We start from the raw sequence: 14,444 nt of genomic DNA, 5'->3' as shown, positions 1-14,444 counted from the left end.
TCTCGTTAGCCTCAAGCCACAGTACCTGGGTACACAATACGGGTTTCCGTGGAGGGGAATTTTGCTTTTCGCATTGATTACTGCATCAGTGCAGCATATGCGGATACGGGAGACTAGTGAGACTATTGAGACTATTAGCGCCCAGCAGCTTCGCTTAGAACCTCGGGACGCTTTCCGAAATCCTCCAAAAAAAGAACTGCGCCTCTGCCTGGTGGGTGCCTGGTTCTTTCTTTCAGCTGCTCGGCTCCGAACGTGCCTTGACGTCGAATCCCTGCAAGAGTTCCAAAGGTTTGTAACCAGCTGCTCGATGCAACTCTGCAAAGCGAACCAAAGAGCGCGAGGAGGGGATCCATGCTTCAATCTCGCCAGAGCCTGTTCAAACCATGTTGACGACGCCCGCAGGTTGCCAAGGGGCTCGATGGCCACGCAGGGCTGAGTTTCTTCTCAAAGGTCATGCGAGGAGAATCTCCAGGTATGCGACAGCAACACACCTATGGACGCACCTGCACACCCTTGTGGTGTATTGTTCCCAAATCCGTGACGAGGTCCAAGTCGCAGACACGGCCACGAGCCTCTATTCTCCTGGCGTGTCGACTTCCAATATCGTCACCTCGTGTACCACGGCGCCACTCGACAGCCAGCATTGTTTTGGGGCTGTGGTCCATGCTGTGTCCCAGACTCGAGGATATATAACACTCAGATCAGACAGATATAACGCTTCCTTCAAAAGCAAAAAGAGACGAAAACTTAAAAGAAAGCATCCACCACCACACGTTTTCTAGATTCTCCACGTCTGTTGATTTGACCATGATTGTCTTTTCAAGTTCAACAGGCTGTCCTGCCAAGCCTGCCAATGCCGGCGCGAGAGGTGATCCGATCATTGGGTCTCTCACCTTTCAAAATCTCATTACTATCATCTGCTGGGCCTTTTTTGGGGTTTCTCTGCTCCTATGGCTAGGCCTGGTTGTTCCTCACTTGCGCCATTACAAAGCGCCTAACGAGCAACGCCAAATCTTTCGGATTGTCTCTACACCTCTGGTATTTGCAGTCATTGCCGTCATCTCGACCCATGTCTACGACGCCGCCGACTACCTTTCACCCTGGGCGAACCTTTACGAAGCCTACGCTCTGGCATCTCTCTTCCTCCTCTACGTGCAATATGTGACACCTGACCTGCAGACGAGAGATTCCTTCTTCCAGAATCTTGCACAAGTCTCCAGGAAAGGAGAGGTCATCGCTGGGGGCAGCATTCAGTGGTTTTGGGTATGATGAACGATCTCTGTCTTGTATCAATGGCTCACGCGTTTGCGCAGAAGACATGGAGGACTGTCTTCTTCTATGTCGTCATCTACACAGCTCTCATCATCATTCAGGAAATCACCAAGGCAACTGGCGTCTACTGCAGCACTTCTTCTCATCTGAGGTTTGCTCACGTCTGGGTATGTGTAAGCTAACACCGCTCCATCGTACCATCATCTGACATTTCACCCCAGATTCAAATCTTGGAGCTCATCACAACCATCTGGGCTGTTCTGGCGGTAGTGAAATTCCAGCGCAGGCTCAAAGTATATATGGCTGGACATAATGCTTTTTCCAAGCTGCTTGTATTCAAGCTCTTTGTCCTCATCAGCGCTTTACAGCATGTGAGTGTCAACCCCAGAAGCATTTCTACACTCAACTTGGATCTGACTTGCCCCTAGTTCGTCTTCAGCATCCTCAAATCCAGAATGACAGGCAACTCGCACGTCACATATGATGATCTCACCATCGGCTTACCAGCTTTGCTCATCTGCGTCGAGGGCGTTATCTTCATGGTTGGATTCTACTTTACTTTCAATGCGAGGGAGTACAGATCCTGCGTGGAAGGGAAGCCGAAGACTTACCGCCCAGTGCAGGCACTTGTCGACGCACTGAATCCGATGGATTTGATGCGCGGGGTCTTCCAAGCGTTCGGATCCTTCAGAGGGCGGAAGTGATGCCAACGGAGTGCTTTGACCGGTGAGGTATGGCTTTTATTTTTCGAAGCTCTGAGGTCCTCGGCGTTTCAATAGGAGTTGTATGTCCTGCTGTTCGGTCTGTAGGGCGTCCCAGTAACAAGCGGGCGGTAGGAATCCAGTGCGACATTAGAGTAGTTCATGATTCTGAAGCTGTATAAAACCCGTGAGGCAGAAATAGTCACAAACACCAAAATGTTTATTGTTGCAGCGCCTGGTATTGCGAGGACTGCGGCAGACGCGCGAGGAGACGCCAATGTTGTGCCTTTTGCAACGCCAATGTTGTGCCTTTTGCAGCCACCACTGCATACCTACCCATTGGAAGGAGATCGTACTTGATACTTGTCACTGGTTGCCATCGCATTGTCGAACATAGCATCAAATCCAGAAGCACGACGGCCTAAAAGAGATGAGCTTCATCTCAATCGCCGTAACTGTGAGGGGCAATTCTTGAATTTATCGACCAGCGCCACGACTAAATAGATCCAGGTCACAGCTAATCAAACGCCTTTAAAGCCAAACTCAGCGCCTGAATACTTGACACAACGGCGAAGCCGCGAAGTCAATCTCTAAACCTTCCACGGAGGCAAATGCTCCGAAAATCCTCAATCAAAAACATCGCTGGCCACTCTGGTCTGCATAGCCTCGCGAAAATGTTGCTCCAGCTCCTTCAGTTCAGCATCTGTTCGACCGTGCTCAGCATCTCTGACCATGACGGCTATCCTTTTCGCGGCGTCGCGCACACCTTCGGAGAAGATTCGGGTCCCGCAAACGTACGCTCGAGCGCCTCTTCTCCAGAGGGTGACAATCTCCTCTGCATCGTGAAGCATCCTGTCTGGCACGTACGTACAGCCTAGAGAAGCTTCCTTCTCCCTGCTGAATGCGTATTTGATCTCCACGACTCCTTTCTCAGCCCAATCGTCCAGTTCCTTGGCGTAAAGCCTGTCCTTTGTTTGACTTCGGCAGCCCAGGAACAAGAGGGCCGGCGCCAATTTCCGGCCGGGATTCGATTCCATCTGAATGGCTCGTGCTTGGAGAAACCCTCGGAAGGGAGCAACTCCTGTCCCGGCGGCAAACATGAGCAACGGAGTTTGTTCTGGGTCGACAGGAAGGCGGAATGTTTTCTTCGCTGTTGGCCGAATGTTCATTTGAATCGTGTCCCCTGCTTGCAACCCTCGCAGATAGGTTCCGGTAACACCTTCAAAGCGTTGATTGGTGTCCGACAAAGCCTCGGTGTCAATCACTCCGTAGGTGATGGAACAGACGTTGGGGTTCGCGAGAGGTGATGAGGAGATCGAGTACTGGCGGACGTGTAACGGCGGTAAAAGGCTGAGGAACTCACCAAAAGGCAATTTGACAGATGGACGCTCGGTGAGCAGGTTGATTAGGCTTGTTCTCTTTTGTGTGATTTCACATTCGAAGCGAGCATTGTCCACAATCAGATTCTCCAAGTAGGTTTTGTCGTCGGCATGGTCGGCGTATTTTGCAAGTGTCTTGAGGCCCTTCTTTGTCGCAGGCTGAGATAATTCAACGTAGCTTCGCAAAACATCAAACACCGACAGTGGCGTATTCACCGGAATGGTTGATGGTCCGCTCGACCTGATGGTAACGACAGCATCTCCTGGCAAGCCGAAATATGCCATGATTTCTTTTACGTGTTTCTCAGAGTTGAGCGGCAAGACGGCCACATAGTCACCACACTCGTAGGTAGCGTGTTGAGGGAGTTCGATCTCCATGTGGCACTTGACCGGTTCGCCTTCCATGGTGAGTACTCGATTTTCTTTGACTGTTGCCAGGAAGACATCGTATCGGAGACTTGAGGCCCGTGCACTTGTAGATATGTCAACGTGTGTCGCCTCAGCTGGAGCCGCACCGCTCTGACCGCCGAAGACTTCTGTCCAGAGAGAATTCTCCAGCCATTCTTCGAACTCGCCGTACATGTTACCTTTCGACGCATCGGTAAAGCCCGAAGGAGCGACCCGTTTAGCACCGTATTTCTCCAGGAGTTGGTCAGCAAGCTTGGGAATGCGGTGGAAAGTCTGGCTCCAATCACCTGCCAAGGGTCAGTTGGAATTGAGTAGTAGGAGAACAACACTCACGATGGCCGCAACCGAAGACTGTGTACTGCACGCCATCCAAAGATCCCGGCTCACAGTTCGAGAGCCACTCTATGAATCTGGCAGCGTTGTCGGGTGGCTGGCCTTCGTAGGACGAAGTGATGAGAATCACCGGATGGCCTTTCGGCAACGCGTTCGTGGCGCTGTCCAGGTCTTGAACATTGGCGTGAAACCCGTGCGATCCTGCATCTGCTGCCAGCCGCTGGGCGAAAGCTTGGCAAGTGCCTGTGTTAGAGCCGTATAGAATGGTCATCGGCTTTGTGGATCGAGACACCTCTGCATCCTTTTTGGATGAGGACGAGCTGACTCGAGGGTCAGTTGTGCTTCTACTGTGTATCGAAAGGTCCATTGCGGTGGCATCCATATTTTTGCGAGGTGTGACTCTGATGTAAAGGTCGTCCGGCTTGATAGTCAATGCTTGTTTGATGGCTGGCTTGTAGTTGGGGTCATCAAGCTTCACATCAAAGTTCTGGAGTATCATTGCAAGGACCAGCATAGACTCTTGCCAGGCAAAGGGTCTCCCGATACAGGCTCGTTTCCCGTTTCCGAATGGCTATTCTGAGTTAACATCCGTCCAATGCGGCAGAGCAATCCCTTACCTTCCAGCATCCAGGATATTCTGCTGTGATTCTGTCAAAGTTCTCGTCCAACATCCTGTCAGGATCGAAATCTTCCGCGGTGTCTCCCCATACTTTCGGATCCTTCTGCGCCTTGCCCAGCAGTATGACAATGTTATCGTTTGCCTCAATCCTATACTTGCCGTTGTCGACAGTGACTATCTGATGCACGATGGCCGGATTAATCTGCTTCTGGAGAACAGGGACTGTAGGAGTGAGGCGGGCGGTCTCGCGCAGCACGGCGTTCAAGTATTTCAATTTGCTGATGTCGCTGGCCTCAATGGATCGGTTCCCGATGACTTCGTCAACTTCCTTCTGTGCCTTGAGGTAGGTGTCAGGATTCTTCAGCAGTTGCATTGTGGCGAAGGACAACAGCCCGGAGGTGGTCTCGTGGCCTAGAACCATCAGTCGTAATTTCGGGAAAGAGGTACAAAACATACCAGCAATAAGAAATGTGATCATTTGTTCGATAATCAGTGCGTCACGCATGACCTCTCCTGTTTTAGGGTCTTTTCCATAAATCATAGTGTTCAAAACATCCTTCTTGTCGACCGGATTGGCTTTGCGACTCTCGATGATACTTTTTCCTGTCTCTACCAAGACCTTTCTAGCCTGCGCGGTTTCTGCGTTGGTCTTGAACAGCAGACTTTGAATGAAACTGGGTCTGCTCGTCTTTGCGGTGTTTTCAGAGAAGAGGAGGTTCATCGCTTGAACGAATGGGTGCATGGTATCTTGATAGAACGAGTTGAAGCGATAACTCATGGTACAGAGGGCGATTGTGTCCAGTGTCAACCTGGTGAAATCCTCGGTAGCCAGGATCCTGTTTTCTGGCCCTTTCCTCGCCCAGGAAAGAATCAGCTGATTTGCGATGTCCTTCATGTCCGTGAACATTTCTAGGACAGACAAAGGGGCAAAGGCTGGCATGAGGATTCGGTGGCCCTGGCCCCAATCTGGGTCTTCATTGCGCGCTGCGAACAGTCCTTTGGGGCCTGGTCTCTCCGAGATGCTCGCAGGTGGGATTTTGACAAAACGTCTCTCGTCAACCATCTCTTCAAGAAGTCTTGCAGAGCTACACACGATACGCCGTTTCCCGTTGACGGTTATCTGGTAGATTGGGCCGTAGATTCCTGCAAAACGCTCAAGGCCGCGGATGGGGATGGCTCGATCTTCCCAGATATCGAGAAGATTGCCGATGATTGGTAGGGCACGAGGTCCCGGAACGGTCTCAGTCATGGTGGATGGATTTGCTCGGTCGTCAATTGAGCAGTGTTTGAATGGTGTATGGAGAGGACCATCTGGAGTGACGAGCGGCTGTATATACTCGGTGGCAGCCCCATCAGTGCCTCTTTGGACTGAGTTCGAGTACAGAAGTGCCTAATTATGGTTTGCTGATGACGATGCTCCAATTCTCAACTCGTGATGATGAAGGAAAAGATGCCGGCGATGCGATGCAATGCAATGCAATCCATATGAAGCAAGACTCGCGAAGGCCAGGAAAGTGGCAGCCCGAAGCGGAGCATCCTGGAGGTCGGGGCCGAAGCAAACCATGTGCAAAGCTTCATTCAGCCCTGCCTGGCGCTTGAACCCAGAATGGCAATCTTTTCGAAGTGGAGGTGGAGCAAGCTGAAGCAAGGTTTAGGTCACCACAAAAGCCACCTCGTATTTTCCGGGGTATGAATGAGAGCCACATGTCGAGGAAAATTTCAATGCGTCTTAATCTGTCTTTCTGAACCTGCGCTGGCGAATGGGGGGCTGAAGCAATGGCTACCAGACTTTCCTGTACCACTTTGGGCCTTCGCTTGTTTCGTCTGCTATGCTTTCGGCTGGAAGCTGAGGCAGTGTCTTGTGTATGGGCGTACCGAATTTGCCGAGAAGCTTGCTCTTTGCGGTAATCCGTGCGTGGAGTGTTGTGGATACGGTCTCTTTTCCCTTCCATGCCAAATGCATCACAGCATACTCGGTAATTACCGGGTATCAATTAAGCACTATCTCTCTCGGTATCCACAGATCATTCCAGCCCTCATATGTACCCAACATTGGCCAGGACGAGGAAACTCGGGATTCGATAGATCTCGCATCGACATCCCATGAAGAGCGGCACTTTCAGCTTTGTTTTAGGGACTTCCCGCGGGTCACTGCACCCATTCATGCGAGTCTAAAGCCGGGCCTGGCCACTGTCTTTGTCAGAACGCGTGCTCTCTTCGGATGATCTCTGAGCCGATCGTGTTGTCAGTGTAATTATCGCCGAAATATGTGAACTTGAGGAGTTTCACCGCAAGGAAAAAGATTTCGGGTGCAGAAGACGCGCATATCAGGTGGGTCTGCACATGGTCCTCGGATCATCACGCAATTGTGCTGTGGCTGAAGTTTTGAAAGAGTTTCAGGGTTGCCATGGAGACTAGGTATAGCATTGGACGACATCATTCAGTGTTGACATGCTTTTGATTTCGACCATTCGCTGAATGGGTGTTTGAGCCACGTAGCAACACTCACTGTATACCCCAGCGACCTAGATCATGATTCTTCGTCACTTGCCACGGTCCGGAATCTCTCGTGGAAGCTTGAGATCATCCAGATCAGAATCACGACGGCATCTTCTGGCTCTGCAAAACGTTTGAAGTAATATGCGTCAGCCTCAATTGGTTGCAAAGTCGATGGAACTGCGGCGGGTATCTAACAGTCGTGGGCCTCAAGGCAACAGCAGGATTTCACAGGCTGGCTGGGGATTCCACCCAAGGCCACACACTGAGAACTAGTTTGGCGCAGCAAATCAGATCCGGCGAGAATCTGGCTGTAACAAATTTCTAAGAGAGGCCCAATTTCCTAGTTGAAATAGCAGTGTAGGCTACACCGCTGCGAAGCCGGAAAAAGGTCCCGTGGTTCTCGAATCTTTCCTGACTGGGATATGAAGGACTCTGGCATCAATGGGCTGATCCTCCCCAACTGTGGCTGTCGTGTCTGCAGATGCCCTTTTACCACCAAGGACAAAGAGTGGGATAAAGGTTCACAATGTAGATGCGGGCACGGCGGTCGGCTGCAGCGGAGCGGAAAAGCTTGTTTACACATCTCTTCGATTCACCGCACAAACGGTGGCCGTAGGTATACTCGGCCGATCGTCCGGAATCATGGTTCCCAAGTCCGCAGAGGATGGGCATGGAGCATGCAGGATGTCAGCTTCGCGCCGCAAGGCTGCGAACAAGTCTGGGATAAGAGCGATTGATCATGGAGCACTCCGACCACAATCAATAGGCGTTATGGTGACACTTATAGGTGAAGAGCCGATTTCGCCATGCATCGATCACAGCCCAAACCTGAGAAATCCACTGACCAGAAGTTTCCTCGTCGCTAGTGAATTCATAGCGCCAAGGTGTGTGTCCCACACAAAGTTCCCAAATTCATGTTGTTTACACTCGACTTCCTCTTCTCCTTTCCTCTTCTCCAGATTGATTTCTAGATCAACATCTTCAAGTTTGCTACGCCTCACGATGGTTCTCCAGTGTGCATCATGCCGGCGGCGAGCTCCTCCGGGCAGCATTGACTGCCCATTCTGCATTCCACCGACGAGGGGAATGCACACCCAGGGTCAGTACGACGAGTACACCCAGCAACACCAGCTCTCGTTCCACGAACAGCAGCGCTCACACCCTGCACCACGGCAACCTCCACCGCCTTGTGCTAGTCCGTTTGGAGCTCCCCGGCCGTTGCGACCTTATCCGCCACCGTCCGTGGGGACGTCGCGACAGGCTTCCCAGCAGCACCAGGCGTATTATCCACCACAACAACCCGCACATGACTTTAGACAGCATTTTGGACCTCAGGAATACAGACAGAGTCATTATGGAGAATATCAAGAAGAGTATAACCAGGAAAAATACGGACAGGGTCATTACGGAGAATATCAAGAAGAGTATGACCAAGAAGAATACGGACAGGATTATTATGGAGAATATCAGGAAGAGTATGACCAAGAAGAATACGATCGAGGACCATACAATCATGGCCTCTATCAAAACTCGGACAGCTATGACATGCAAAATTCCCAAAGCTATGCACCTCCAGGCGGCTCCCATGGCCCCGCTTCTTCTTATTTCCAATCCTCTCGGGGCACTTCGCTTCGTGGAAACGGAAACCGAGGTCGGGGCTCGAGCTCAGGGCGTGGCCGCGGCGGTAGATCTCGCCACCCGAGGGACAACGGAGCCTCCGTGCAACAAGAATTTCGTCACCTCGAAACATATGTAGAAGGCATGGTCGCTAGAGCTGTGAGCCAGCTGTCGGTAGCAGTTTCCAGTCTCCAAAGAGTGCAACCCGGTCTGCCCGCCACCACACCCAGTCAACCAGGCCCCACGGTTCCGCCAGCGACCTCATCTTCTGTCCCTGCGCTTGGTCAAGAGCAAGGTGCGCCTGGTCAGCCTCAAGCCCCAGGTCCAGTGCTTCCACCACCGCCTAACCCTTCACACAACGTTGGCGGATGGGGAAAGGCTGGAGACCCGCCTCTTCCACCGAGCACAGCACCGCAGATGGGAATTCACCCACAATCAAGTCATGCGAGTTCCCAAGGGGCTCATCCAAACCGCCCAAGAACACCGCTCCCAGAGTCTGATCTGCTATTAAAGGTTGACCGGGGCAAAGCTCGTTTCAAACCTTTCGGTACCGCCATCTGCTCACGCTGGAAGGGACCTCATCCAGCGAAGATTCATGAGGTCGCACAAAATATGATTCAGGTCTTCAGGCCAAAGGGCGATGCTTCCATCAAAGAAAAATGTGGCAATTGCGAAAACCCGGGACATCTGATGGAAGATTGTGGATGGGGAGAGTGGAATGACCATCCCTGGAACCCTCCACTTCCAGCTGGATACGAACAGTATTCCCGTCCATATCCACCCACCTTCCATCTTCAGCCCTATCCCAGAACACATTATTTCCCCAGCAGATTTGGCCCTGAAGGCTACGCATTGCCACTTCCACCTGCTTTGAGATCTGGTCTTGTCGGTCTTGTGCACGTCAGGAAGGGGCAGCTGTACGGAATTGAAGAGCTCGAGGCGAGGGCGACAAATGCCAAGCCACCAGTACACGATCCAAAGAAGCACAAGCCATGGTATGGGTTCAGGCCAGATGGGAAACCCAAATAGCCCGCAACCATCAGTGAAGAGAAGGTACCATAATTCAATGAGAATACCAAGAAGGAACCGCACCTGAACGACGGCTACCGTGGTATTCCCCATCATCTCTAACTGCCCAATCCGAAGTATTATGACGCTTCGCTCTAATGGTTCAATAACAAGTTTATGGACGCCATTTTGAAATTTGTCGACTCAGGGGAAAGTCTCATGATTCTGGGGTTGAGTATGAAGTTTGAAGTGCGAAAGAAAGCCTGACTTAGGTGTCAAAACGACACTAAGCTGAAAGAAATGTTAAAGATAAAAGAGGAGGCCTGGGATATTCTGTCGAGCTACAGCGAGGAGTATCATGAAGATGGCACCCCGACGTTGACAAAAGTAATGCTAGACAAGATCAATGAGTGATTCGAAAAGTCTAAACCCCAAGGTCCGAAGCCGAAGTCACCACGAGATGGGAAACCACAGGTTTCGACAGATTTTATCCAGAGCGCGTCTGAATTGTCCAATTTTTGATCCGCCGCACTACTGACCACGCCATCACAACTGAAATCAACACAACTTCAACCCCGATCGCTGAGATCCATGTATTGTAACTACAGATCGCCGTCTCGTACATGGTGATCCGTCTTGGCTCTCGACATCTTAGATGAGGTTTCTAATAGCAGCGATAATGTAATCTTTGGGACCTCTCTTCTTGTTTTCCGCCTGCAACTCCGATATGCTAGCGCGCCTCTGCTCCTCCGGGACACCTGCGCCGCTGATGGCCCTCTGGCTTTCTCTCATGCCGGTGTAGATATCGATATCTCTCGTCCTGATGAATAACGGACGATCTGCGGGCCTGACGAACCAGCTGTAGATCTTCCAACACAAGTACAGGAAGATGAGTAGAGGACCAGCAAGGTAGAGTTGGAAAAAGGTGTTGGCGTCCAGGTAAGGGCCCCCAACTGGATAGAGTGCAACGTAGAACTGAGCCATAAGGCTGACAACATTGATGAGCAGGCAGACCCACGATCCCCAGACGCCGAAAGCGGCCCTGAAGGGGAGCTCGTCCAAGGAATGACCGTTATGAGCCCTGCGAAAGGTTAGCTGCTGGGTAGCAGAGCGAACAACGTATACTGCTGCTTACCATGCCTTGCGGAAGCGAATATGAGCCAAAGCGATACCGCCGTAGATGAAGAGGATAGAGAGACCTGACAGTGACAGGAGCCAATTGAAGATCGTTCCGCCATCGGATGCCAAGTTGATAAATGCCAGGCAGCCGAAGAGAAGCTGAAGAATGACGACAGACAGAGGACGGCCCTTCTTGTCAACGTACGCCAATATCTTGGGGCCCATGCCTGTGGATGAAGTCAGCGTTGTAGAATACTACGGAATATCCCACGCACCATTGGCAGCAAGTGCCTGAATTGTTCGAGTGGAGCCGAAAGTACAGGAGTTGGCAACGCTCATAACGGAGATCAAGATTACAGCATTGAAGATCGATGGGAGGGCCTTGATGCCAGCAAGCTGAATTGCAATGACAAAGGGCGAGTGTCGCGATTCCGAACCTTGGCCATTATACAGAGGGCTGTTCGCTGGTACGATCAACCCGACGAGGAACAGGTTGACAATGTAGAAAATGGCAATACGCCATACGACCTGTTTCGAGGCACGGGGGATCTCCCTTTTCGGGTCGGCCGTTTCCGCAGCAGCCAATCCGGTCAGCTCAGTGCCAGTATAGGCGAACGCCGCGGTGACGAAGACACTGCAGAAGCCGTGGAAGCCATTGAGGAATGCGGAGTAAGGTGAATGCCTGTTCCGAGCCATCAGTCTTGCCGGTAGTAACTCCTCGTGTGAATTTACCAGTATCTTGCACCAATATAGCCTCTGTGGTCTGTGGGAACGCCACCGCAGTCGATGATTATCCCGAGAATCATGAAACCTATACAGGCGATGATCTTCATAATGCTGAGAGCAAATTCGACCTATTCAATTAGCTCATTGTCCAGGAGACTTGCAACGGACATACCTCGCCATATCCTCTCACACCAAAAATTTGAATAACCACCAGAGCGAAGAGGAGTGGGACGATCCAGGCAGCGTTGCTGATACCGTTCGATCCAGGCCAGTAATGGATAATGTTGCACGCGGCTGAAATTTCGAAGGGCAGCACAGTCAACCAACTGATGGCGTACTCCCAGGCGCAGGCAAATCCAAAGGAGGGATCAACAAAGCGGCAGATGTACATGGTGAAAGCCCCATTGATCGGATACATGACGGACATTTCAGCCAGAGCCTGCATCATGAGATACCTAAACGACAGTGTGAGATGAGGTAAAATCCTTCCGATATCTCAAGAAACATACACCATGAGCCCTAAAAAAAGTGTTAGCTGTCATACTGTACTTCTTGCAAGGCCACAACTGACCGATGATCATGAAACCAAGAAGCACAGAGGCAGGTCCACCAGTCTGAAAAGCACTACCAGAGCCAATGAATAGACCAGCACCAATGGCACCGCCACTAGAAGCGTTGATTAGTACAAGTACGCATCTTGGGGCTCGGGGGCTTGGTGTTGTACTCACATGGCAATCATTTGCATGTGTCTACCCTTGAGCTCACGGTGGAGCGCGTATTGGTCTCCTTCCACCAAAGCACGATCCTCCGGGTCAACGCTGAACTGCCGGCCACGCACATGTGCGGAGAGCGAGCCGGGCTCATGGCCGTGGCCATCGTGGAGATACTTCTCATTGACCGCGTCGGTTTTGTTTTCGAAACTCATCTTGGCGACAGGCAAGAGGGAGGAGTGGAAGAAACAGAAACAATGTCAGAGGATGGATCGCGATCACCCCGGTTTTAAAGCACCACCAAGCTTCCCAAGTATCGGCAAGCACCACCAGCATCCGTGAGCCATGAGGGTATTAGCAACAAGCAGGTACAGCAAATCATAGACAGGAGGCCTTTGTCGTCACATTGAGAGTGGTTCGGGCGGCACAGATCCCGGATTCGATCAGCAAGCTCATTGGCGATCGCCACAAAAAGGTGACATCGTGCCCGGGGCGTCTTGACTTAGCGACGCCTGCGTCAGTTGTGCGGAGATGGAGGCCAATTCTGGGTGGGGAGACGAACAGAAGCAAATCGCTTGTGCCCACCGATGGTGGCGCTCCTCTCGTGATCGGGGTTCGCCAGATCTTCTAAATACATCACGAGACCGTAATGAAGCCCTCCTTCGTTGCAGGCCCAGACACGTTGTTCTCGTAATGGTAACTACCTTAGGTAGGTAGGTCGCTAGCACCGGCACGGAAATGGCGAGCACTGCTCGGAGGTAGACTGACCACCAGTTATGCCAGGACATGATATCCATCATGATTTGCTTCAACTGCAAGCGTTCCGCCACGCGGGCAAGGCCCGTAGCCTTTGTTGCCTCCTCGGCTGATCTGTTCGCTGTGATTGGGCACGCCGAGCTGTCTCCGGGATTGCTTGCCAGAGCTTGGCCAGTGATTCTGAAATGCCTGGGTCGCCCCGGGTGGCCCCAGTGGAGTGCCAGAGATAAGGATGTTGCAGTAGCGGAGTCTGCCAAGCTTCTGTGGGAGCTTCCATGCGTTCTTACGGCGATGCGTGACTAAAATGAGATACGACTGAGGCCTCAAGGCCGAACTGCGACCTGGCGACCTGGCGACCTGTTCGAGGTGCAGTTTACCGAGCGAAGGCAAGACAAGCGCATTCGTCGGAGCCATGATGGCTTGGTGGGTGAGGCTGACGACCGTTCCTCAACGGCCCAACATTGGAAACGATTTGTTGATGATGATGATCCTCCCCTCCAAGGAAGCTTACGCTGCAGGAAACTCTCACCAGAGCTCGGATCTCTCGTCACGGGCAAGCTACCTGGAACCCACCCGAACGTATCCTGAACCTCGATGAACCGGTATGACGAAGTTGGAGAAGGATATGGAAAAGAGACGGACATTCTTTGAACACGAGGTACGGGCGCGATCGCCCACCAAAATCGGCGAAGACACAATCAGGGGGGAGAGAGGCTGGAAGAAGCCACAGGTGGCCAAACTCAAGCTCTTTTGCAGCCGATACAGCAGACTGAAATATGGGTTAAACATTCTTTCGGAGCAAATTGATGGGTCAACTCCCCAAGCAATCCCTTGGCTAGAGTGGCATGGCTTCAAGACTTGATCAGAATCACTACTCCAGTTCTGCAAAGTTGCAGAGATATGCCACAGAGGTTCAGGGCGTCACACAGAAACAGGAGGGCAGGATGCCCAAGTATGAGAGTAAGATCGAGGAGCTTCTGAACAGAGTGAACGAAGAAGTCAACATGATGCGAAGCCAGCCCCAGCTGGCGAGTGATTCCTCATGCTCGGCACCAGCGTCACCATCGTCGCTTCCAAGAAGCTCACTGAACTCCAGAAGCTTAGCTGCCTAAGCTCCAGATTCACCGCAGAGATGACCAGGAGAGCGCGACGACATGGCCAGTGGCTCCAATAATACCGTTTCGACTAGGCACGCAACCTCAGGCAGGCGATAGTACCTAGTCAAAGTTGATCTGGTTCATTGCGCAACCCTCAGTCCGGATAGAACGGTCTTCGTGTAAGGAGGCAACGCAGGATG

The 14,444-nt window shown here is 51.8% G+C and overlaps 5 protein-coding genes across 5 annotated transcripts; 2 read left to right on the top strand and 3 right to left on the bottom strand.

Annotated features, from left to right (window-relative positions):
• Positions 1-807: 807 nt before the first annotated feature.
• On the top strand, positions 808-1,976 carry Z520_11452 (uncharacterized protein; the record flags this gene model as incomplete). Its single annotated transcript, XM_016781941.1, has 4 exons — positions 808-1,263; positions 1,314-1,439; positions 1,494-1,643; positions 1,701-1,976. The coding sequence occupies 4 exons, from the start codon at positions 808-810 to the stop codon at positions 1,974-1,976; spliced, it is 1,008 nt and encodes a 335-aa protein (XP_016626912.1).
• Positions 1,977-2,599: 623 nt separating this feature from the next.
• On the bottom strand, positions 2,600-5,961 carry Z520_11451 (uncharacterized protein; the record flags this gene model as incomplete). Its single annotated transcript, XM_016781940.1, has 4 exons — positions 2,600-4,047; positions 4,094-4,664; positions 4,711-5,123; positions 5,169-5,961. 4 exons carry the CDS (start codon positions 5,959-5,961, stop codon positions 2,600-2,602), a joined length of 3,225 nt encoding a protein of 1,074 aa, XP_016626911.1.
• Positions 5,962-8,213: 2,252 nt separating this feature from the next.
• Positions 8,214-9,857, top strand: Z520_11450 (uncharacterized protein; the record flags this gene model as incomplete). Its single annotated transcript, XM_016781939.1, has 1 exon — positions 8,214-9,857. The coding sequence occupies one exon, from the start codon at positions 8,214-8,216 to the stop codon at positions 9,855-9,857; it is 1,644 nt and encodes a 547-aa protein (XP_016626910.1).
• Positions 9,858-10,487: 630 nt separating this feature from the next.
• On the bottom strand, positions 10,488-12,606 carry Z520_11449 (uncharacterized protein; the record flags this gene model as incomplete). The annotated part of the gene is made up of 7 exons (XM_016781938.1): positions 10,488-10,917; positions 10,972-11,182; positions 11,231-11,637; positions 11,688-11,809; positions 11,854-12,136; positions 12,246-12,347; positions 12,410-12,606. The coding sequence occupies 7 exons, from the start codon at positions 12,604-12,606 to the stop codon at positions 10,488-10,490; spliced, it is 1,752 nt and encodes a 583-aa protein (XP_016626909.1).
• A 559-nt stretch (positions 12,607-13,165) lies between these two features.
• On the bottom strand, positions 13,166-13,561 carry Z520_11448 (uncharacterized protein; the record flags this gene model as incomplete). Its single annotated transcript, XM_016781937.1, has 1 exon — positions 13,166-13,561. The coding sequence occupies one exon, from the start codon at positions 13,559-13,561 to the stop codon at positions 13,166-13,168; it is 396 nt and encodes a 131-aa protein (XP_016626908.1).
• Positions 13,562-14,444: the final 883 nt, after the last annotated feature.

This window comes from Fonsecaea multimorphosa (assembly GCF_000836435.1).
Source record: "Fonsecaea multimorphosa CBS 102226 unplaced genomic scaffold supercont1.39, whole genome shotgun sequence".
Lineage (NCBI taxonomy): Eukaryota > Fungi > Ascomycota > Eurotiomycetes > Chaetothyriales > Herpotrichiellaceae > Fonsecaea > Fonsecaea multimorphosa.
Note: the sequence above shows the minus strand (reverse complement) of the source record. Positions and strands in the feature narration are given on the sequence as shown.